Source organism: Pristiophorus japonicus, chromosome 5 (assembly GCF_044704955.1).
Source record: "Pristiophorus japonicus isolate sPriJap1 chromosome 5, sPriJap1.hap1, whole genome shotgun sequence".
NCBI lineage: Eukaryota > Metazoa > Chordata > Chondrichthyes > Pristiophoridae > Pristiophorus > Pristiophorus japonicus.
Genome location: NC_091981.1, coordinates 284,130,653 through 284,154,898, shown reverse-complemented (window position 1 = coordinate 284,154,898; position 24,246 = coordinate 284,130,653). Strand labels below are relative to the sequence as shown.

The 24,246-nt window shown below is 48.2% G+C and overlaps 1 protein-coding gene across 1 annotated transcript in view; it reads left to right on the top strand.

The window, feature by feature from the left end:
• vipr1b (vasoactive intestinal peptide receptor 1b) overlaps window positions 1-24,246 on the top strand; it is a 99,361-nt gene that overhangs the window by 50,079 nt on the left and 25,036 nt on the right. Inside the window, exons 5-6 of the mRNA XM_070880125.1 lie at window positions 16,458-16,555; window positions 20,387-20,519. Coding sequence (XP_070736226.1) covers window positions 16,458-16,555; window positions 20,387-20,519 — 231 coding nt within the window. The remainder of the gene's footprint in view (window positions 1-16,457; window positions 16,556-20,386; window positions 20,520-24,246) is intronic.

Here is a 24,246-nt window from a genome sequence, read left to right as displayed (position 1 = left end):
ATCCCACCAATTTAATTTGAAATTGATCTGGAATGTTCCCGATGTTGGGGAAGTCCAGAACCAGGGGCACAGTCTAAGGATAAGGGGTAAGCCATTTAGGACCGAGACAAGGAGAAACTTCTTCAATTAGAGAATTGTGAACCTGTGGAATTCTCTACCACAGAAAGTTGTTGAGGCCAGTTCGTTAGATATATTCAAGAGGGAGTTAGATGTGGCCCTTACGGCTAAAGGGATCAAGGGGTATGGAGAGAAAGCAGGAATGGGGTACTGAAGTGCATGATCAGCCATGATCTTATTGAATGGTGGTGCAGGCTAGAAGGGCCGAATGGCCTACTCCTGCACCTATTTTCTATGTTTCTATGTTTCTATCCCAACTCGCCATGGTGGGATTCGAACTCGCAACCTCTGGATTGTGGGCCCGGTACCATAGCCACTGGTGAGATGACCAGATCTGGTCAAAGTCCTGCATAATATGGATGTAGAGAGTCAATTTGATTTTCAAAATAAGTATTTAGACCTTTCAAAATCTGTAATCTTAATTAATGTAATGCAATAGAGCAGCTCACTGAGGTGACCATTATTGATAGGTGAGCTTCCATAGCATCATCAGACCATCCCTCCGTACATCCTCAAACACTGGCCACTGGATAGCAGCCATGCACCAATGTATAAAAGAGTTGGGTGGGAGGGAAGAGGGAACATCAGGGGCAATTCCCAGCTTTAGAACAGGATCAGAAAGGGGCAAAAATTGTGCCTGAAGTACTTAGCCTTCAGCCTCCCAGTGAACACACTGTCGCTGTGTAGCAATGAGGGATAGGAAACCTGGGGGTTGATTTTCATCTCATCACCGAACGTTGTGGAACCCAGTCGAATATTGATCCTGTTGATTTGTGCTGGCAATCAGGAGGGCTACAATTGGTCTCAGTGCCTGGGCTAGGGAAAATTAAAGGGAATGGAAGGAATTGAGGATTCCTACTCTTGGTGTGTGTATAGGGGAGTTTTGAGCGCAGCTATAATGTCCCACCATGAAGAATAGCCTGCCAACACTCTGGATATAAATTGGATATGGCCCGTTTTCTGCCATGTAACCAATGGCGCACAGACAGCGTAGGCTCCAAACGGGAGGCCTATGCACACCCAAAATTGGACATCCTGCCTCATCGCGCTGCCGGAACCTATTGCCATTGGGTAAATAAGATCAGAGCGATGAACGCATGGCTCAAAGATTGATGTGGGAGAAATGGGTTTCGATTTATGGGGCACTGGCACCAGTACTGGGATAAGAGGGAGCTGTTCCGTCGGGACGGGCTTCACTTGAACCGGGCTGGGACCAGTGTCCTGGCGAATCGAATATCTAGGGCTGTAGATAGGGCTTTAAACTAATTAGTGCGGGGGGGGGAGGGGGGATCAGGTGAGCAGAAATTAAAAATGTCAACAAGAAAGGAGAAGGCAATAGTGCAGGGTAGCAATAGGGGTAATGATAACCAGACTGGGACAGGAAGGGACAGAGCGTATAAACAAAAGAGTGCATCAAAAAGTGGGGTCAGAGTCGGCAAAAATAGTAAAAAGACAAAATTAAAAGCTCTTTATCTAAACGCACGCAGCACTCATAACAAGATAGATGAGTTGACAGCACAAATTAAAATAAACGGGTATGATCTGATTGCCATTACAGAGACGTGGTTGCAAGGTGACCAAGGGTGGGAACTGAATATTCAGAGGTATTTGACATTTCGGAAGGATACGCAGAAAGGAAAAGGAGGTGGGGTAGCTCTGTTAATAAGGGATGAGATCACTGAGAAATTATATTGGCTCAAAAGATCAAGATGTAGAATCAGTTTGGGTGGAGATAAGAAATAATAAGAACATAAGAATTAGGAACAGGAATAGGCCATCTAGCCCCTCGAGCCTGCTCCGCCATTCAACAAGATCATGGCTGATCTGGCCGTGGACTCAGCTCCACTTACCCGCCCGCTCCCCGTAACCCTTAATTCCCTTATTGGTTAAAAATCTATCTATCTGTGACTTGAATACATTCAATGAGCTAGCCTCAACTACTTCCTGGGGCAGAGAATTCCACAGATTCACAACCCTCTGGGAGAAGAAATTCCTTCTCAACTCGGTTTTAAATTGGCTCCCCCGTATTTTGAGGCTGTGCCCCCTAGTTCTAGTCTCCCCGACCAGTGGAAACAACCTTTCTGCCTCTATCTTGTCTATCCCTTTCATTATTTTAAATGTTTCTATAAGATCACCCCTCATCCTTCTGAACCCCAACGAGCAAAGTCTACTCAATCTATCATCATAAGGTAACCCCCTCATCTCCGGAATCAGCCTAGTTCGTCTCTGTACCCCCTCCAAAGCTAGTATATCCTTCCTTAAGTAAGGTGACCAAAACTGCACGCAGTACTCCAGGTGCGGCCTCACCAATACCCTATACAGTTGCAGCAGGACCTCCCTGCTTTTGTACTCCATCCCTCTCGCAATGAAGGCCAACGTTCCATTCGCCTTCCTGATTACCTGCTGCACCTGCAAACTAACTTTTTGGGATTCATGCACAAGGACCCCCAGGTCCCTCTGCACCGCAGCATGTTGTAATTTCTCCCCATTCAAATAATATTCCCTTTTACTGTTTTTTTTCCCATGGTGGATGACCTCACATTTTCCGACATTGTATTCCATCTGCCAAACCTTAGCCCATTCGCTTAACCTATCTAAATCTCTTTGCAGCCTCTCTGTGTCCTCTACACAACCTGCTTTCCCACTAATCTTTGTGTCATCTGCAAATTTTATTACACTACACTCTGTCCCCTCTTCCAGGTCATCTATGTATATTGTAAACAGTTGTGGTCCCAGCACCAATCCCTGTGGCACACCACGAACCACCGATTTCCAACCCATTTATCCCGACTCTCTGCTTTCTGTTAGCCAGCCAATTCTCTATCCATGCTAATACATTTCCTCTGACTCCGCGTACCTTTATCTTCTGCAGTAACCTTTTGTGTGGTACCTTATCGAATGCCTTTTGGAAATCTAAATACGCCACATCCATCGGTACACCTCTATCCACCATGCTTGTTATATCCTCAAAGAATTCCAGTAAATTAGTTAAACATGATTTCCCCTTCATGAATCCATGCTGCGTCTGCTTAATTGCACTATTCCTATCGAGATGTACTGCTATTTCTTCCTTAATGATAGATTCAAGCAAATAATAAGGGAAATAAATCACTGGAGGTGGTAGTTTATAGGCCCCCTAACAGTAGCTACACTGTAGGATGGAGTATAAATCAATAAATAATGGAGGCTTGTAAGAAAGGTACGGCAATAATCATGGACGATTTTAATCTTCATATAGATTGGACAAATCAAATCAAATGACAAAGGTAGCCTTGAGGAAGAGTTCATAGAGTGTATTCGGGATGGTTTCTTAGAAGAATATATTGTGGAACCAACCAGGGAACAGAGTATTTTAGATCTGATAATCTGTAACAAGTCTGGATTAATTAATGATCTCATAGTAAAGTATCCTCTTGGGCAGAGTGATCATAGCATGGTAGAATTTCAAATTCAGTTTGAGGGTGAGAAAGCTGGGTCTGAAACTGGTGTCCTGAACTTAAAAAAAGGTAATTACAAAGGTATGAAGGCAGAGTTGGTTAAAGTGGACTGGGATAATATATTAAAGAGTAAGACAGTCGATGAGTAGTGGCAAATAAAGGAGATCTTTCATAACTCTCATCAAAGATATATTCCAGTGAGAAAGAAAGACTCTTAAGAGAAGGATGAACCATCCATGGCTAACTCAGGAAAATAAAGAATGGGATCAAATTGAAAACAAAGGCATACAATGTTCGAAGAACAATAGAAAGCCAGAGCATTGGGAAATTATTAGAAACCAGCAAAAGACAACTAAAAAACTAATAAAGAAACAGAAGATAGTTTATGAGAGTAAACTAGCAAGAAATATAAAAACAGACAGTAAGGGCTTCTGAGGGGGCTTGACAGGGTAGATGCAGAGAGGATGTTTCCCCTCGTGGGGGAATCTAGAACTGTGAGGAGGTCTCTAAGAAGCTGCAGGGTGACTTGGACAGGTTAGGCGAGTGAGCAAATGCATGGCAGATGCAGTATAATGTGGATAAATGTGAGGTTATCTACTTTTGGGGGTAAAAGCGCAAAGGCAGAATATTATCTGAATGGCGGCAGATTAGGAAAAGGGGAGGTGCAACGAGACCTGGGTGTCATGGTTCATCAGTCATTGAAAGTTGGCATACAGGTACAGCAGGCGGTGAAGAAGGCAAATGGTATGTTGACCTTCAGAGCTAGGGGATTTGAGTATAGGAGCAGGGAGGTCTTACTGCAGTTGTACAGGGCCTTAGTGAGGCCTCACCTGGAATATTGTGTTCAGTTTTGGTCTCCTAATCTGAGGAAGGACATTCTTGCTATTGAGGGAGTGCAGCGAAGGTTCACCAGACTGATTCCAGGGATGGCTGGACTGACATATGAGGAGAGATTGCATCAACTGAGCCTTCATACACTGGAGTTTAGAAGGATGAGAGGGGATCTCATAGAAACATATAAGATTCTGACGGGGCTGGACAGGTTAGATGCGGGAAGAATGTTCCCAATGTTGGGGAAGTCCAGAACCAGGGGACACAGTCTAAGGATAAGGGGTAAGCCATTTAGGACTGAGATGAGGAGAAACTTCTTCACTCAGAGAGTTGTTAACCTGTGGAATTCCCTGCCGCAGAGAGTTGTTGGTGCCAGTTCATTAGATATATTCAAGAGGGAGTTAGATATGGCCCTTACGGCTAAAGGGATCAAGGTGTATGGAGAGAAAGCAGGAAAGGAGTACTGAAGGAATGATCAGCCATGATCTTATTGAATGGTGGTGCAGGCTCGAAGGGCCGAATGGCCTACACCTGCACCTATTTTCTATATTTTTATGTTTCTAGGGGTCAGAGTCTCAGAATAAGGGGTCGCTCATTTAAAAAGAAATGAGGAGAAATTTCTTCTCTCAGAGGGTCGTGAATCTTTGGAATTCTCTGCCCCAGAGAGCTGTGGAGGCTGGATCATTGAATATATTTTGTAATGTCCTTACACACTACTATAAATTCACACGAGGTACATTCTGCAGACAAGGTCACTCTGTGACCTGAACCTTTATTCACAGGACCATGAAGTGATGACCCTGCGTGGGACCTTCCTTTATATACCTGGATGACCAGGTGAGGAGTGTCTCCCACAAGTTCACCCCCTGTGGTCAAGGTGTGCATTTCTTAGGTGTATACAGTGTACAGTGTTGTTACATGAGAGTTACAGTTACATGAAGGTTACATACATGACATCGCCTCCCCCCACCCCCCCACCCCCCCCCCCCCGCGCCCCCCAACGTCTTATGGGTCAAAGATTAAGTCTTTCAGGTTGTCGATGCTCTCTCGTGGATCGCCGCAGTTGGGGCTCTGGTTGTTGAGCCTTGGTATGCGTGTCTGTCACCTGTGGTGATTCCGGCTTGTCCGGGTTGGCCGCAGGGACTGTGCATGCTGCTGAAGGTTCTTGTTGCTCGTTCACTGGCAGTGGTGTGGGCAACATCTCATGATTTTCCTCAGGTTTCTCAGTGTCCATGCTGAACCTTTTTTTTACTTGGTCCAGATGCTTGCGGCATATCTGTCCATTGTTAAGTCTGACCACTATGACCCTATTCCCCTCTTTACCAATTACAGTACTCTCAAGCCACTTGGGCCCCTAAGCGTGATTAAGAACAAATACAGGGTCATCGATTTCTATATATCTCCCCTTTGAGTTACGGTCATGGCATTCATTTTGGGACTGGTGCTTGCCCTCAACAATGTCTAACAGGACTGGATGAATGAGGGACAGCCGAGTTTTAAGTGTACTTTTCGTGAGTAGTTCCGCGGGCGGGACTCCAGTGAGCGAATGCAGTGGGGACCTATAGGCCAGTAGAAGGCGTGATAGGAAGCATTGAAGGGAGGGTCCTTGAATCCTGAGCATGCCTTGTTTCATGATTTGGACCGCACGTTCCGCCTGGCCATTGGAAGCCGGCTTGAACGGTGCCATCCTGACATGTTTGATAACATTACTCGATATGAACTCCCGGAATTCATAGCTAGTGAAACACGGGCCGTGTCACTGACCAGGATGTCTGGCAAGCCGTGGGTCGCAAAGACCGCACGCAGACTCTCCACAGTGGTGGATGTCATGCACGAATTCAATATGATGCACGCGATCCATTTCGAGTATGCATCAACAACAGTAAGGAACATTTTTCCCATGAACGGGCATGCGTAGTCTACGTGAATACGTGACCATGGCCTGGTGGGCCTGGGCTACCGGCTGAGTGGGGCCTCCCTGGGGGCATTGCCCAGTTGGGCACACGTCGTGCATCTGCGAACACAGTGTTCCAGGTCTGAGTCAATTCCCGGCCACCATACATGTGACCGGGCAATGGCCTTCATCAGCACAATGCCTGGGTGCTCGCTGTGGAGTTCCCTGATGAATGCTTCCCTGCCCCATAATAGGCAGTCGGCTTGGATGGAGAGCTCATCCATCTGTCTATGAAACGGTCTGACCTCCTCGGGGCATGCTCCGTGTGCGGGCGCCCAATCCCCAGTCAGGACACATTTCTTAATCAGGGATAGGAGGGGATCTCTGTTGGTCCAGATTTTGATCTGGCAGGCGTGATGGGGGAGCCTGCGCTGTCAAAGGCATCAACAGCCATGACCATCTCAGCGCTTTGCTCCGCTGCCCCCTCAGTGGTGGCCATTGGAAGCCTGCTGAGCGCGTCAGCGCAATTTTCGGTGCCTGGCCGGTGCCATATGATGTAGTCATACGCAGCCAGTGTGAGAGCCCATCACTGTATGCGAGCTGACGCATTGGCATTGACAGATTTGCTGTCTGACAACAGGGATGTTAACAGCTTGTGGTCCATTTCTTATTCGAACCTTCTGCCAAAAAGGTACTGGTGCATCTTTTTCACCCCGTAGAAACATGCAAGTGTTTCCTTTTTTACCATCCCATATCCCTGTTCTGCTTGGGAGAGCGACCTGGAGGCATAAGCCACAGGTTGGAGTTGGCCCTCACCAGTACTCTGCTGCAACACGCACCCAACCCCATAGGATGAGGCATCACATGTCAAAACCAATTTCTTACAGGGGTTGTACAGGGTCAACAGTTTATTAGAACAAAGCAGGTTCCGCGCCCGATTGAAAGCCCCTTCCTGACAATCCCCCCAAAACCAATCGCAACTCTTACGCAGGAGCACGTGTAGCAGCTCCAACAATGTGCTTACGTTCGGCAGAAAGTTCCCAAAATAGTTCAATAGTCCCAGAAATGAACGCAACTCCGATATGTTGCTGGGCCTGGGCGCGCGACTGATCGCCTCCGTTTTGGATTCGGTAGGCCGGATCCCGTCTGCGGCAACCCTCCTGCCCAAAAACTCAACTTCTGGGGCCAAAAACACATACTGGGACTTCTTTAGTCGCAGGCCTACCCAAGTCCAGTCGGCGTAGCACCTCCTCCAGGTTGTGGAGGTGTTCCTCGGTGTCTCGACCCGTTATAAGGATGTCGTCCTGAAATACGATTGTTTCAGGGATGGATTTGAGCAAGCTCTCCATGTTCCTTTGAAAGATAGCGGCCACTGATCGAATGCCAAACGGACACCTGTTGTAAACAAACAGCTCCTTGTGCGTGGTGATGGTGGTCAGTAGCTTGGATTCTTCGGCCAGTTCCTGGATCATGTAGGCCGAAGTGAGGTCCAACTTGGTGAACAGCTTGCCGCCTGCCAGCGTGGCAAAAAGATCCTCTGCTCTCGGAAGCGGGTATCGGTCTTGTAGTGACACTCGGTTGATAGTGGCCTTGTAGTCGCCATAGATCCTGACCGAGCCATCCGTTTTTAGGACAGGGACGATGGGGCTTGCCCAGTCGCTGAATTGAACGGGCGAAATTATGCCCTCTCTTAACAGCCTGTCCAACTCACTCTCAATTTTCTCCCGCATCACATACGGCACCGCTCTGGCTTTGTGGTGCACTGGTCTGGCGTCCGGGGTGATGCGTATCATTACTTTGGTACCCTTGAAAGTCCCGACACCAGGTTGAAATAGTGACTCAAATTTCTGTAGGACCTGTGAGCATGAACTTCGCTCCACAGATGAGATGGCGTGCACATCCCCCCATTTCCAGTTCATCTCGGCTAGCCAACTCCTCCCCAAAAGCGCGGGACCATTTCCCGGGACAATCCAGAATGGCAGCCGGTTCTCTGATCCATTATGTGTGACTCAAACATTGCACTGCCTAGCACTGGGATGATCTCTTTGGCGTGCGTCCGTAGTTGCGTGTCTACGTTCTAGTTTGGGTCTGCTAGCTCTGAGTGGCCATAGTTTCTTGAATTGTTGGGCACTCATAAGTGACTGGCTGGCCCCTGTGTCCAGCTCCATGCGTACCGGGATGCCGTTTAATAGGACTTGCATCATCATAGGTGACGTTTTGGTATATGAGCTGTGGATGTTTGCCACATGAACCCGCTGAACTTCAGCGTCCATTGCCTGCCTTGCAGACCCCTCTTCTGGTTCATCTGCCTCGTAAATTAGCCTCGCTGTGGGCTTCCTGCACATTTTGGCTAAATGTCCACTGAAGTTACAATTTCTACAGATAAATTGTTGAACCCTACAGATTTTTGCAGCATGTCTGCCCCCGCACCTCCAGCATGAGCTGAGATTGTTGTGAACAAAAGGGCTGTTACCAGGCATTCCTCTCTGATTGTCTCTTTGATTACTCTTGAGAACTCTGTTCGTGGGTGTCAATGGCCCCATCCCGGGACGCATTGTCCACCGTGATGGCGTAAATGTCCGTTCAACCTGCCATTGTCTCTTGAGTCTGTTGCTGCCTGGGTGGTGTCGAATTGCCTGCCTGCGGGGTTCTGAGTTGCATTTACAATGTTAACTCCCTGATCCATCGCCACGTTGGAAGCAGAGTTGCGTGCGTATATTGTTTTGGTTTCCTCCTCCCCTGCCATGAAGGTCTGAGCCATCAACACCGCCGCTTCCAAGGTCAAGTCCTTGGTCTCAATTAGCTTTCTGAAAATCCCGGCATGAGCAGTGCCCTCAATAAAGAAATCCCTTAACATCTCCCCCCTGCAGGCGTCTGTGAACTTACGGAGGCTGGCCAAGCGCTGAAGGTTCGCAACGAAGTCCGGTATGCTCTGTCCTTCCCAACGTCGGTGTGTATAGGATCGGTGTTGGGCCATGTGTATACTGCTCGCCGGTTTGAGGTGCTCACTGATCAGTTTGCTGAGCTCTTCAAAGATTTTGTCCGCCGGCTTCTCGGGTTCGAGCAGGTCTTTCATCAGCGCGTACGTCTTAGGTCCACAGCTGGTCAGTAGATGCGCCCTTCGCTTGTCAGCCGCTGCATCTCCCAGCCAGTCCTTCGTGACAAAGCTCTGCTGGAGCCTCTCAACGAAATCGTCCCAGTCCTCACCAACACAGTACTGTTCCTCTGTGCTACCGGTGGCCATTCTCGTGAGTCGTTGATTCCCGTTTCTCGTCGCCAAATGTAATGTCCTTACACACTACTATAAATTCACACGAGGCACATTCTGCAGACAAGGTCACTCTGTGACCTGAACCTTTATTCACAGGACCAAGAAGTGATGACCCTGCGTGGGACCTTCCTTTATATACCTGGATGAGGAGTGTCTCCCACATGTTCACCCGCGGTGGTCAAGGTGTGCATTTCTTAGGTATTTTCAGTATGCAGTGTTGTTACATGAAGGTTACAGTTACATGAAGATTGCATACATGACATATTTAAGGTGGCGATAGACAGATTTTGAACAATAAAGGAGCCAAGGATTATGGGAAGTGGAGCTGAGTCCATGATTAGATCAGCCATGATCTTATTGAATGGCGGAGCAGGCTCGAGGGGCCAAATGGCCTACTCCTGCTCCTGTTTCTTATGTTCTTATAAATGGAAGTCGTCTTCTTCTTTCCTGCTGTGCTATGAAACACGATGATATTTCACAGAGCACATTCACATTAATTTGTTGGTCATTTCTAAAATAAAGAAGCACGTTATTGGTATCCTGAGGGTGGATTTTCCTTGCAGTAGCAGGGAGATAAGTTGTGGACAATCCGGGCCTACCTGATCCTCAAAAGCCTCACTTCAAAGGCAAAAGATTTTTTTTACAGGCAAAACAACAAAAAAACTCCCCACCGCCTGAGTTTTTACAAGGTTTGCTAAAAGATTTACTGCAGTGATGTTCATTTCTGCAGCTAGCTCGCAGAATACATTGATGCTCAGCGTTGAATTTATGTAAAGTTTATATGTTTGTTTATATATTAGTTAGCCAGGCACGCCTTTCGACGACCAGTCCCCAGCACGATTTTATTGGTGCCATTAACAAAAAGTAGTTTTGATGTGAAGTGCTTCCATTGCAGCCTAACAGCTGTTGAGTGTTCAGCGAAGTCAGAAGTAACTCTTCCTTTGTGTCCAGCTGACAATATCAAGAGGCTATTTACTGTGCAAAGCATTGACACATAATAACCCTTCCTGTTTAATAGCAAGGTAAACATACAAAGATGCGTGTGCATTCGGATGCTAATTCTGATTGGCCACATTCCAGACTTCTAATGTTCCCTGTTATTTTTTTCCCGGGGCCTGGGCCCTTTAACTGGATGAGCGACCCGTTCAAATTTTCACGCATGTGAGGTTTTTCCCAGAAAAAAAGCCAGTGAGCGGCCTGCATGGGATCGTCAGACCTCCGCGCTGCTTAATGGGGACATCGATGACCTCCCGTCTCCAGCTGCCCACCCAATCAAACCAGCATTTCCCCCCCGCCCCCCCCCCCCCAACTCCAATATTTTTACAATCAGTAAATGAAAGTGTTTAATGAACATGAAAAAAATATATGTAGAATCATGGGGACCGAAATTGTCCACCCCCCCCGCTGCTGGAAACCTACCCCGTTTTCGTTTGTTTTTACCGGCGCGGTGGCCTCTTGAGCGAAATTCTGCTCTTTGGCTTTTTTCCCCCCGGCGGAGCAGAAGTCGGTCACAATGGGGGCGGAAGTTGGGCGGTGAGCGGAAGGTCGCAGTGTGGAGGGGCGTAAGTTGCGGGGTTGCGGAGTGGCCGCTGCTGTCAGTCAGATGACATCATCACGGCGCCGCGTCACCATGGCGCTCCCCTTCACTTAAAGGGGAGAGCTTGCGCCATCTTTCAAATTCGATCCACTGGACTACCAGGGAGTGTTTTGGCCGGGCCAGCAGCACACAAGGGGGGGGTTCCAGGCTGCCTGTCGGCTTGACAAAAAAACCATGGCGATATATTCAAAAGGGAGTTAGATGTGGCCCTTACGGCTAATGGGATCAAGGGGTATGGAGAGAAAGCACGAAGGGGGTACTGAAGTTGCATGACCAGCCATGATGATATTTTTATGTATTGAATAAAGAGTCTGACCAGATACTGTGAGCTCAAAATAAAGTGTGACCTTAGTCTTTTATTGCAGGTCTCCAGAGTGCCTCTCCAGCCTGTGAGGCCTCCTTAAGTACAGGTGCACCCAAGGGATTGTGGGATCCCTTGGGGCTCCAGGGGATGAGCCCTCTGGTGGTTAAACAAGGTATTTACAGGTTTACATATATAACAACACTCCCCCGCCCCACCCCCCCCCCCCAAGTCAATAGTGTAACTATTTGCAAGGTGAGTCGATTAGGGGCCTTTCTTTCCCTGGTTGATCGTCTCGGTGGAAATGCTGGTTTTGGTGAGTCGTCTGTTGGGCCCTCGCTGGGCTGCTGTGCACCTGGCCTTGCTGGGCTGCCTAGTGTGGTGAGTCCTGCTGGGCTGCTGCGGGTGATGGGTTCTGCTTCGTGGTCAACCGCTGGATCGGTTGCCACTTGTGTGTGTGTTGGAGGGTCAAAAAAGGTAGAGTCTATTGTGGGTTACTCTGGATAGTCCGTGAATCTGAGTTTGGTTTGGTCCAAGTGTTTCCCGTAGATGAGTCCATTTGAAAGTTTGACCCAAAACACCCTGCTCCCCTCTTTGGCTACGACAGTGCCGGGAAGCCACTTGGGACCTAGTCCATAGTTCAACACAAATACAGGATTATTAATCTCAATTTCGCATGACACATTTGCGCGATCATGATGTGTACTTTGTTGAAGCCGCCCGCTCTCTACCTGTTCGTGTAGATCAAGGTGGACTAACGAGAGCCTAGTCTTAAGTGCCCTTTTCATGAGCGGGTGGAATCCCAGTGAACGAGTGGGGTCTCGTGCGGTAACTAAGCAGGACTCGGGATAGGCGAGTCTGCAGTGAGTCTTCAAGCTCTGCTTGATTGTTTGCACTTCTCTCTCTGCCTGACCATTTGACGCTGGTTTGAACGGGGAAGATGTGACCTGTTTGATCCCATTGCGGGTCATGAACTCTTTGAACTCGGCACTAGTGAAGCACGGCCCGTTGTCACTCACAAGGACATCAGGCAGGCCGCGCGTGGCAAACATGGCCCGTAGGCTTTCAATGGTGGCAGCGGACGTGCTTGCCGACATTATCTCACATTCAATCCATTTGGAGTACGCATCTACAACCACGAGGAACATTTTTCCCAAGAAGGGGCCTGCATAGTTGACATGGACCCTAGACCACGGTTTGGAGGGCCAAGAGCATAAACTTAGTGGCGCCTCCCTGGATGCATTGCTTAACTGTGAACATATATTACATTTGTGCACGCAGGATTCTAAGTCTGCATCGATACACGTGGGATCTGGCTATCACTTTCATCATTACAATGCCTGGATGGGTATTGTGGAGATCACTAATGAAAGTGTCCCTGCCCTTTTTTGGGTACCGCTACCTGATTACCCCACAGAAGGCAGTATAGACATTTCATCTTTGCGCCACTGGTATGGTTTTATTTCTTCCTGCATTTCTAACGGGACACTGGACAAGCTCCCGTGAAGCACACAGTAAGGACAGTAAGGGTTCCTGGCTCGTCCAGGTTCTAATCTGTCGGGCGGTAACAGGTGATTGCTCACTCCCGAGTGCTTCCATTACCATAACTAAATCTGCGGGCTGTGCCATTTCCACTCCTGTGGTGGGCAATGGCAGCCTACTGAGAGCATCGGCGCAGTTTTCTGTGCCTGGCCTGTGGCGGATGGCGTAGTTGTATGTGAACAACGTAAGCGGCCATCTCTGGATGCGGGCCAATGCATTCGTATTCATCCCCTTTCAGGAAAAAGGATATCAGTGGCTTATGGTCGGTTTCCAATTCAAATTTGAGCCCAAACAGATATTGATGCATTTTCTTTACCCCATAAACACACGCTAATGCTTCTTTTTCAATCATGTTGTAGGCCCTTTCATCCTTAGACAGACCCCTGGATGCATAAGCAACTAGTTGCAATTTCCCAGATTCATTAGCTTGTTGCAATACACACCCAACACCGTATGACGATGCATCACATGCTAGTACCAAACGCTTACATGGATTATACAACACAAGCATTTAGTTTGAGCATAACAGTTTTCTAGCTTTTATAAAGGCATTTTGTTGGCTTTTACCCCATATCCATTCGTCTCCTTTAAGCAGTAAAGCATGCAGTGGTTCTAACAGTGTGCTGAAACCCAGTAAGAAGTTACCAAAGTAGTTCAGGAGTCCGAGAAACGACCGCAGCTCCATCATGTTCTGTGGCCTCGGTGCGTTCTCGATTGCCTCCGTCTTCGAATTGGTGGGCCACGTCTGATCGAATCCCACGCGGGCATCTGTTGTAAATGAAGAGACCTTTGTGCATGTTGATGCAGGTGAGCACCTTCAATGATTCCTCCAGCTCCTTCGTCATGAAGGCCGCGGTCAAGAACAGCTTCGTGAACGTCTTTCCTCCCACCAGCATCACAAATAGGTCGTCTGCCTTTGGTAGTGGGTATTGATCCTGCAGGGAGAACCGATTGATAGTTACTTTGTAATCACCACAGATTCTGACGGTGCCGTCGCCCTTGTGGACTGGAACAATCGGACTGGCCCACTCGTTGAATTCGATCGGCGAAATGATGCCCTCTCGTTGTAGCCAGTCCAGCTCGATCTCCACCCTCTCATCACGTAAGGTACTGCTCTCGCCTTGTGATGGATGGTCACGCCCCCAGAATTAGGTGCATCTGCACTTTGGTTCCTTGGAACTTCCCGATGCCTGGTCCGAACAGCGAGGGGAACTTGTTTAGGACCTGGGCACACGAAGTGTCGTCGAAGGACGAGAGTGCTCGGACGTCGTCCCAGTTCCAGTTCCAGCATATCTTCCCCAGCCAGCCCCTGCCTAGCAGCGTGGGGCCATCGCCCGGTACCACCCAGAGTGGTAACTTGTGCTCCGCTCCATCGTAGGAGACCTTTACAGTAGTACTGCTGATTACGGGAATCAGTTCCTTTGTGTAAGTTCTCAGTTTAGTGCGAATAGGAGTCAGGACTGGCCTTGAGGCCTTGCTGCACCACAATTTATCAAAAGTCGTTTTGCTCATAATGGACTGGTTTGTGCCCGTTTCCAGCTCCATTGACACCGGGAGCCCATTTAATTCAACCTTCAGCATTATCGGGGGACACTTTGTGGTAAATGTGGCACCCCAGATACCTCTGCCTCCTCGGTCTGAGGCTCTGGTTCGTCGTGATCCGTCGTGGATCTGTCCTCCTCTGCAACATGGTGGTTTGCAGGATTAGCAGGGTTTGCAGCTCGTCTGCACATACGTTGGAGATATCCCATTGTTCCACAGTCCTTGCACGTATCCTTTGAAGCGGCATGAATGGAGACGACGATCACCCCCGCAGCGCCAACAAGGTGTAATGGTCTAGCATTCATCACCCTTGATGGTGGACTCTGAGACATCCGCGGACGTGCAGCTGCAGGCATGTGTGACCTGCCCTGTACGTTACAATTCAAAAACAACACTACTTTGTTCATAGTACTTGTAGCAGCACTCCTGTACTGAGAGATTTGCTTGGTATTGTCACTAGAGGCAATGAACGCCTGGGCTATCGCTATGGCTTTACTCAAGGTTGGGGTCTCTACCTTCAAAGGTTTGCAAAGTAAAAGAAGTCCCTGAGCATGTGCTCCAAATGTCCTTAAAATTTGCAATGTCCTACAAGGCGTCTTAGCTCAGAGACATAGCTCAACACTTCCTGGCCTTCAGACCTCTTGTACGTGTAGAACCGGTACCTCACCATCAGAACGCTTTCCTTCGGGTTTAGATACTCCCAGACCAGTGTGCACAAATTATCATACAATTTCTCTATGGGTTTCGCTGGAGCAAGCAGATTTTTCATGAGGTCACACGTTGGTGCCCGCAAATGGTGAGGAGAATCGCCCTTCGTTTGGCAGCGTTCACTTCTCCTTCCAGCTCGTTGGCCACGAAGTATTGGTCGAGTCGCTCCATGAAGGTTTCCCAATCATCTCCCTCCGAAAATTTTTCCAGGATGCCCACTGTTCTCTGCATCATTGTGGTGGGGTTCGTCATCTGTATCTCATCGCCAGTTGTTATGCATTGCATAAAGAGTCTGACCAGATCATGTGAGCTCAAAGTAAAGTGTGCCCTTAGTCTTTTGTTGCAGGTCTCCAGAGTGCCTCTCCAGCCTGTGAGGCCTCCTTAAGTACAGGTGCTCCCAAGGTATTGTGAGATCCCTTGGGACTCCAGCGGATGATCCCTCTTGTGGTTAAACAAGGTATTTACAGGTTTACATATATAACAACATTGAATGGTGGTGCAGGCTCGAAGGGCCGAATGCCTACTCCTGCACCTACTTTCTATATTTCTATGTTTCTGTGGCAGCAGTGGCAGTAGGCCCTCCCCTTTAATGGGAGTCACACCGCTATTTTAGAAGGACACCAAGCTCAGTGTACCGGCACAAAAAGCTGCTTTTGGCACCACGTGGCAAATTTCCTCTCAAAATCCCTCTAAACTTCCTACCAAATACTTTAAATCTATTCCTCCTAGTTGTTGATCCTTCTGCTAAAAGAAATAGGCCCTTCCTATCCACTCTATCCAGGCCCCTCATAATTTTATGCACCTCAATAAGGTTTCCCCTCAGCCTTCTCTGTTCCAAATAAAAGAACCCCAGCCTATCCAAACATTCCTCATAACTAAAATTCTCCAGTTCAGGCAACGTCCTCATAAATCTCCTCTGTCCCCTCTCCAGTGCAATCACATCTTTCCTGTAATGCGATGACCAGAATGTACTGCACGCAGTACTCCAGCTGTGGCCTAACTAGTGTTTTTATAGGTATAACACTATTATACATATTACTAGTGTTATCTGATTAGTCAACCACTCCATTATCGTTGTATCGAGTGACTACCAGGCTGGTGGAAGGTGAACTAGATGGAACTTGGGTCTATTTTTCTCGAGCAATTCCTATGTAAGTGTCAGTAAAACTGGGACAATGTTGATCAGATGAAATGTTCCTTTTTCCCCCCCTCATCAGAGAGAATTCTACCGAGCGGTGAAGACCGGTTACACCATTGGGCATAGTTTGTCTCTCTTCTCCCTGACGGCTGCGATTATCATCCTTTGTATTTTCAGGTAGGGCAGAACTGTAAATATAATGCATTCCTCATTTTTGGATTACAAGTGTAAACCTGCTGAAATAGTGTGCTGTGTATTTTCAAGGGTTCCTAGATAAATGTTTGTTTTGTGTATAAATAGATACTAAAGCTATTGAGGAGCTCTGCCTGCAGGTGATATTTGGTTGATTCAATGAGGAATGGAAATTAATTTTCTATTCAGGATATAATCACCTTGACACAGGGATTAGCAATCCTGTTGTAAGGGGAGCTCGGGGTGTGGGTTCGAATCCACACTCCCCTGGGGTTCTGTACGTGTGATTTATGAGGGTGGGTGAGTAATGAGGCACCAGACACAGTGGGTAAGAGTGCAAAATGGCTAACACAAAGATAGAGGGCACAGGAAGAGGTCATAAAATAGCAGTAATGGCAAAATCTCATTCAACAACCCGAAAAATCTCGCAACAGGGAAGGGGAAAACAAGAGGTTAAAACATCCCACTCACACACAACCACACCTCCCACTCCCACCCTTCCTTCCAATTCCGATCCTAAATTGAGTCTGTGAGGGGGTTTGGGTTCTACACACAATCCTATCAACTCCGGGGTTCTGGGGGGAATTATTTCAGCTCGGGGTCCCTCTGGGGTGGGTCTTACGTTGTTGTTCGGTTTTCCTCCTCGATGTTGCGTCGGTTTCTTCTATCTGCCTCTCGGTGATCGTCAGACTACAGCTGTGAATCCAGGTTATTGAACCAGGTGTCCAGGTCTGCACAGCTCTGCGTGCCCCGGCCTGATGCTTCGGCTATTCTCACCCTGTCCAGTGTGTTCAGGGCTAACAGCAGCACCTGCTGCCACTTACTAACCAGGAGGTTGGCTCGTGGGTTTTTAGCCTCGACCAAAATCAAAGTTTGCAAAACTCTCTCAGCTCCTTTCCCCCCCCCCCCAGCAACCAGCAGCCCTTTCAGGAACTGACCCCAAACTGTTTTACCTACTGCTCCAGCTGCATTCCCCCTCCAGCAGCCAGCAGCCTTTTCTCCACACACTTTTTCCAACCTCTGTTCTCCCAGTTCTTCTCCACCCACTTCTGCAAGTCTTTTCACACCACTGTTTTTCTCCACCTTTCTGCAAGTTTTCCTCTCCACACCTTTCCTCCTCTGTGAACTCTGCCCACCTTCTGGTGGTTCTGTGTCCTCTATTTGTATTCAGTTCAGTTCTGGCCTTTTCGCGCTCAGACCCAGTGGGTGGTCCATTGTGTAAGTTTGGGCGGGGAGATAGCTTTGAATATTTAATCAGAAGATGTCACAGGTACACCCAGGTGTCAGGACAAGGGTATTGTTACAGGGCACATTGGTGCCTGAAAGCCTGTAGGTCCTTTGTTATAGTCCTGGGAGTCAGTGGGCCGTTCCTTCAATGATCCCAGGGCCATTGTCCATATTAATTAGGTAGATGATGGCCCACATTCATAGTTTGATTTGGGGGGGGAAGTCATTTTCAAACTGGGTTGAAGATTTCCCTGCTTCAGGCCTGACTCGACCCCTGGTTGGCCGGCCAGAATGCACTTTTCCGCCATTGGCCTGTGCCTCTGTCTCGCTTGTGAGCCAGACTCCACAATGTCTGTATCCGCCGACACGTTTTCCCAGCCTGCTTTTACTTGGCCAAAAATGTTCATTTAGTGTATGGAACGATCCCATGTTCGTTTTCTTGTCCTTGGGGTGTTCCAAATAAAAAATGCGGCCGTGGATTTTCGACCCTGTTGTCGCTGATCGCAATGCGGGCAGGCACAGCAGGAGGGACGAAGAAGAGGCAAAAGCTTGTAGATGGAAGTGACCGGGGCCCAGAAGAAGCATGAGTTAGGGGCTCAGAAGATGCGATATGTGTGCACACTAGGTCCGTGCAGCAGAGCTGGTCTCCAGTCGTCTTGAGTAATCCTTACCACTGGACCAAGACCTAGCTCTGTCAAGCCCGTGTGGTGGCTGGTGTGCAACGGCCACCGCACGTTAAAAAAAATCCACACACAGGCATCTTCCACCCTTCAAGATGTAGTTCGGGACCTGGAATATTAGGTCCTTCATTGAAACACCTGTGAATTCATCCCTTTTTGGCGTGGAAGCAAGTCATCCTCACTTCGAGGGACTGCCTATGATGAAGATGATGTCGGGAATCTGAGGTCCTGATAAAGGGATCTTTAGAGCCTGAACTACAACAGCAAAGGATACAAGCTGAGATGTAGCTCTGGAGGAGTTTAGAGGTCGGATGGAGGAGGTTACAGAGATCATGTGTAGGGCTGGAAGAGATAACAGAGGTCGGGGGTAGGATTGGAGGACGAAACAAGGGTCGGGTGTAACATAGAAACATGAAAATAGGTGCAGGAGTAGGCCATTCGACCCTTCGAGCCTGCACCACCATTCAATATGATCATGGCTGATCATGCAACTTCACTACCCCTTTCCTGCTTTCTCTCCATACCCCTTGATCCCTTTAGCCATAAGGGTCACATCTAACTCCCCTTTGAATATATCTGATAACCTGGCCTCAACAACTTTCTGTGATAGAGAATTTCACAGGTTCACAATTCTCTGAGTGAAGAAGTTTCTCCTCATCTCAGTCCTATATGGCTTTACCCCTTATCCTTAGACTGTGACCCCTGGTTCTGGACTTCCCCAACATCAGGAACATTCTTCCTGCATCTAACCTGTCCAATCCCGTCAGAAGTTTATATGTTTCTATGAGATCCCCTCTCATTCTTCTAAATTCCAGTGAATATAAGCCTAGTCGATCCAGTCTTTCTTCATATGTCAGTCCTGCTATCCCGGGAATCAGTCTGGTGAACCTTCGCTGCACTCCCTCAATAGCAAGAATGTTCTTCCTCAGATTAAAACTGTACACAATATTCAAGGTGTGGCCTCACCAAGGCCCTGTACAAATGCAGTAAGACCCCCCTACTCTTATACTCAAATATTCTCGCTATGAAGGCCAACATGCCATTTGCCTTCTTCACCGCCTGCTGTACCTGCATGTCAACTTTCAATGACTGATGCACTATAACATCCAGGTCTCGTTACATCTCCTCTTTTCCTAATCTGTCACCATTCAGATAATATTCCGCCTCCCTGTTTTTGCCACCAAAGTGGATAACCTCACATTTATCTACATTATACTGCATCTGCATGCATTTGCCCACTCACCTAACCTGTCCAAGTCACCCTGCAGCCTCTTAGCATCCTCCTCACAGCTCGCACTGCCACCCAGCTTAGTGTCATCTGCAAACTTGGAGATATTACATTCAATTCCTTCATCCAAATCATTAATGTATATTGTAAAGAGCTGTGGTCCCAGCACTGAACCCTGCGGTACCCCACTAGTCACTGCCTGTCATTCTGAAAAGGACCCGTTTATTCCTACTCTCTGCTTCCTGTCTTCTAGTTCTCTATCCACGTCAATACGTTACCCCCAATATCATGTGCTTTAATTTTGCACAATAATCTCTTGTGTGGGACCTTGTCAAAAGCCTTTTGAAAGTCCAAATACACCACATCCACTGGTTCTCCTTTGTCCACTGTACTAGTTACATCCTCAAAAATTTCTAGATTTGTCAAGCATGATTTCCCTTTCATACATCCATGCTGACTTGGACCGATCCTGTCACTGCTTTCCAAATGCGATGCTATTACGTCCTTATTAATTGATTCCAACATGTAGGGCTGGAGGAGGTTACAGAGGTCGGGTGTAAGGCTGGAGGTTACAGAGGTCGGGTGTAGGGCTGGAGGAGGTTTGCAGAGATTGGGGGTAGGGCTGGAGGAGGTTATGGAGACTGGGTGTAGGGCACTAATTGCTGTTCATTTTTTCTGCAGGAAGTTGCACTGTACACGAAATTACATCCACATCCACCTGTTTATGTCCTTCATTCTGAGGGCCATCGCTGTCTTCATCAAGGACCTTGTCTTGTTTGAAGCTGATGATTTAGACCATTGCTTCACAGTCTCAGTAAGTACCGAGTAGCAGACGTCTCTTTCTGTCAAACCCAATTTACCGCATGTTTGAAAGTGGGAAGGAAAGTCGAAGGGGAGAATACTTTTGGGTCAAACCACTTTTAATTAAAAAAAAAAGTTTGACGTGACCATTTCTTCCTACAAGCAGCCCCGACAGGTCAGTTACTCCTTCCGATTTGGCCACTTCATGATCTCATCAATAGGAAGCGACCGGTCTCCGACCAGAGCCACTCCATTGATCAATGAGGTGACAGCTTCAGACCTTCCTAGGAGATAATCTGGGGCCTCCTGACCCAGAAAGCCAAACTGGAGGCATGATCAATTGATTTGCTTTTTAAAATTTATCCTCTATCATTCTTCCTTTTTGTTTCATTTTAAACTGCTTAATTGAGAAACCTAGATGAAGGGCACAGGCCAGTTGACGCAGATTACAACACCAACTTATATTTATATAGCACCTTTAACATAGTGAAACGTCCCAAGGTGCTTCACAGGACAAAAAATTGCCACTGAGCCACATAAGGAGAAATTAGGGCGGGTGACCAAAAGCTTCATCAAAGAGGTAGGTTTTAGGGAGAATTTTAAAGTAGGAAAGAGAGGCGGAGAGGTTTAGGGAGGGAGTTCCAGAGCTTGGGGCCTCGGCACAGAAGGCACGGCCATCGATGGTTGAGCGATTACAATCAGGGATGCTCAGAAGGACAGAATTTGAGGAGCACAGACATCTCAGGGGTTCTGGGCTAGAGGAGATTACAGAGATAGGGAGGGGCGAGGCCATGGAGGGTGGTACCGTGTGTGGTACCGACTTGAGTAGGCTCTCCATGTTTCTCTGGAAGATCGCTGCAGCCGACCGAATTCCAAACGGACATCTGTTGTAGATGAACGGTCCCTTATGTGTGTTGATGCAGGTGAGGCCCTTCGAAGACTCCTCCAGCTCCTGCGTCATGTAGGCCGAAGTCAGCTCGAGCTTGGTGAACGTCTTGCCTCCTGCCAGCGTTGCAAATAGGTCATCTGCCTTAGGTAGCGGGTATTGGTCCTGTAGCGAGAAACGATTAATAGTTACTTTTTAATCGCCGCAAATCCTAACCGCTTTTGAGTACTGGAACAATCGGGCTGGCCCACTCGCTGAATTCCACTGGGGAGATGATGCCCTCGCATTGCAGCTTGTCCAGCTCGATTTCCACTCTCTCCCTCATCATGTGAGGTACCGCTCGCGCCTTGTGGTGAATGGGTCGTGCCTCTGGGACCAAGTGGATCCGCACCTTCGCCCCGGAAAAGTTTCCGATGCCTGGCTCAAAAAGGGAAGGAAATTTGTTAAGAACCTGGGTACATGAGGCCTCATGGACATATGATAACACTCGGATGTCATCCCAGTTCCAGCGGATTTTGCCCAGCCAGCTCCTTCCAAGCAGTGTGGGGCCATCGCCCGGGGCAATCCAGAGTGGCAGTTCATGCACCGTGCCCTCGGAGGTGACCTTAACCATGGCGCTGCCCAGGACAGTGATAAGCTCTTTGGTGTACGTTCTCAGTTTCGTGCAGATGGGGCTCAGGGCTGGTCTGAATGCCTTGTTGCATCACAGTCTCTCAAACATCTTTTTACTCATGATGGATTGGCTAGCACCAGTGTCCAGTTCCATGGCTACGGGTAAGCCATTCAATTTTACATTTAGCATTATAGGTGGACATTTCATCGAAAATGTGTACACCCCGTGTACTTTAGCATCTGCCTCCTCTCTCTGAGGCTCGAAATTGCTTTGATCCACCATAGACCGATCTTCCTCTGCCACGTGGTGGTTAGCAGGTTTTGCAGAGCTTGCAGCTTGTCTGGAGGTGCCCCATTGTTCCACAGCTTTTGCAAACATACCCTTTGAAGCGGCATGAATAGGCTGAATGGAAGCCTCCACAACGCCAACAAGGTGTGAATTGCCTTGCATTCATCCTTTGTTGCGGACTCTGAGTCATCTGGGTCACCTGATGCCTGCTGGCAGTTGCAGACTCGTAATTTCTGCCCTGTACATTTCTGCTCGCAAACACAGTTCCAGTTAATTTATGAACATTGCTAGCATTTGTATGCTGAGAGATTTGTTTGGTGTAATCACTGGTGGAATAAACGCCTGTTCTATCACAGTGGCCTTACTGAGGGTCGGTGTCTCTACAGTCAAAAGTTTTCGTAGGATGGTCTCGTGGCCAATGCCCAGTACAAAAAAGTCTCTGAGCATTTGCTCCAGGTAGCCAACAAACGCACATTGTCCTGCAAGTCGCCTTAGCTCGGCGACGTAGCTCGCCATTTCCTGACCTTCAGATCGCTGGCACGTGTAGAACCGATACCTCGCCATCAGCACGCTCTTCCTCGGGTTAAGATGCTCCCGAACCAGTGTCCACAGCTCCTCATACGATTTATCTGTGGGTTTCACCAGAGCCAGAAGATTCTTCTTGAGGCTGTAGGTCGGTGCGCCGCAGACCATGAGGCGGACCGCCCTCCTTTTTGCAGCGCTTCCTTCTCCGTCCAGCTCGTTGGCTAAAAAGTACTGGTCTAGCTGTTCGACATAGGCTTCCCAGTCCTCACCCTCCGAGAACTTCTCCAGGATGCCCACAGTTTGCTGCATCTTTGCGTTGGATTCGTATACTCGTCGCCAGTTGTTGTGTTCCTAACACAGATGAGACTGCACACAGGGAGATTAAAGTAACCGTGACCTCAGTCTTTATTAAGACACTCCAGAGGAACAGGCCTTTGGGGCCGGCTTATATACAGTGCTCCCAAGGGATGCTGGGATCCCTTGGGACTTCAGGGATGCACTCCCTGGTGGCGGAACATGGGAGTGCATGCTTTACAGATACACAACAGAGGGATTTGTAAACAAGGGTGAGAATTTTGAAAGCGAGGCATTGCTTAACTGGGAGCCAATGTAGGTCAGCAAGTATAGGGGTGATGGGTGAGCGGGACTCGGTGCGAGTTAGCACACAGGCTGCCGAGTTTATTCGGATACAACCAAGGTTGGAAAGAGTAGGTGATCTGACAAGGCAGATCAAGAAGTAACAGCGGTTCGTCAAGGCCAAACGTGGGTTTTTAAAGCCCTGTAGAGTTGCAGGGAGCAGGAGAGTCTCGAGGGGTTTGGGTATTCCATGGTTTGGGGGCTTTGAGAAAGAAAGACCTATAGCTGAAGGTGCTGCAATGTCTTGACTTTAACAGCCCTCTCCAATTTCTCAACTACATGTTCCTCTTTGCGTCATCATCCGGAAACACAGTGTCAGTTTCCACATGTACGCTCATGACCCCCAGCTCTGCCTCACCACCACTTCTCTCGACCCCTCCACGGTCTCTAGATTGTCAGACTGCTTGTCCGACATCCAGTTCTGGATGAGCAGAAATGTTGTCCAGTTCTGGATGAGCAGAAATGTTCTCCATTTGAATATTGGGAAGACCAAAGCCATTGTTTTCGGTCTCCATCACAAACTCCGTTCCCTAGACAGTGACTCCATCTCTCTCCCCAACTCCTGTCTGAGGCTAAACCAGACTGTTCGCAACCTTGGTGTCATATTTGACCCTGAAATGAGCTTTCGACCACATATCCGCAGCATAACTAAGACCACCTATTTCCACCTCCGTAACATCGACCGTCTCCGCTCTTGCCTCAGCTCACCCGCTGCTGAAGCCCTCATCCATGCCCTTGTTACCTCTAGACTTGACTATTCCAACGCACTCCTGGCTGGCCTCCCGCGTTCTA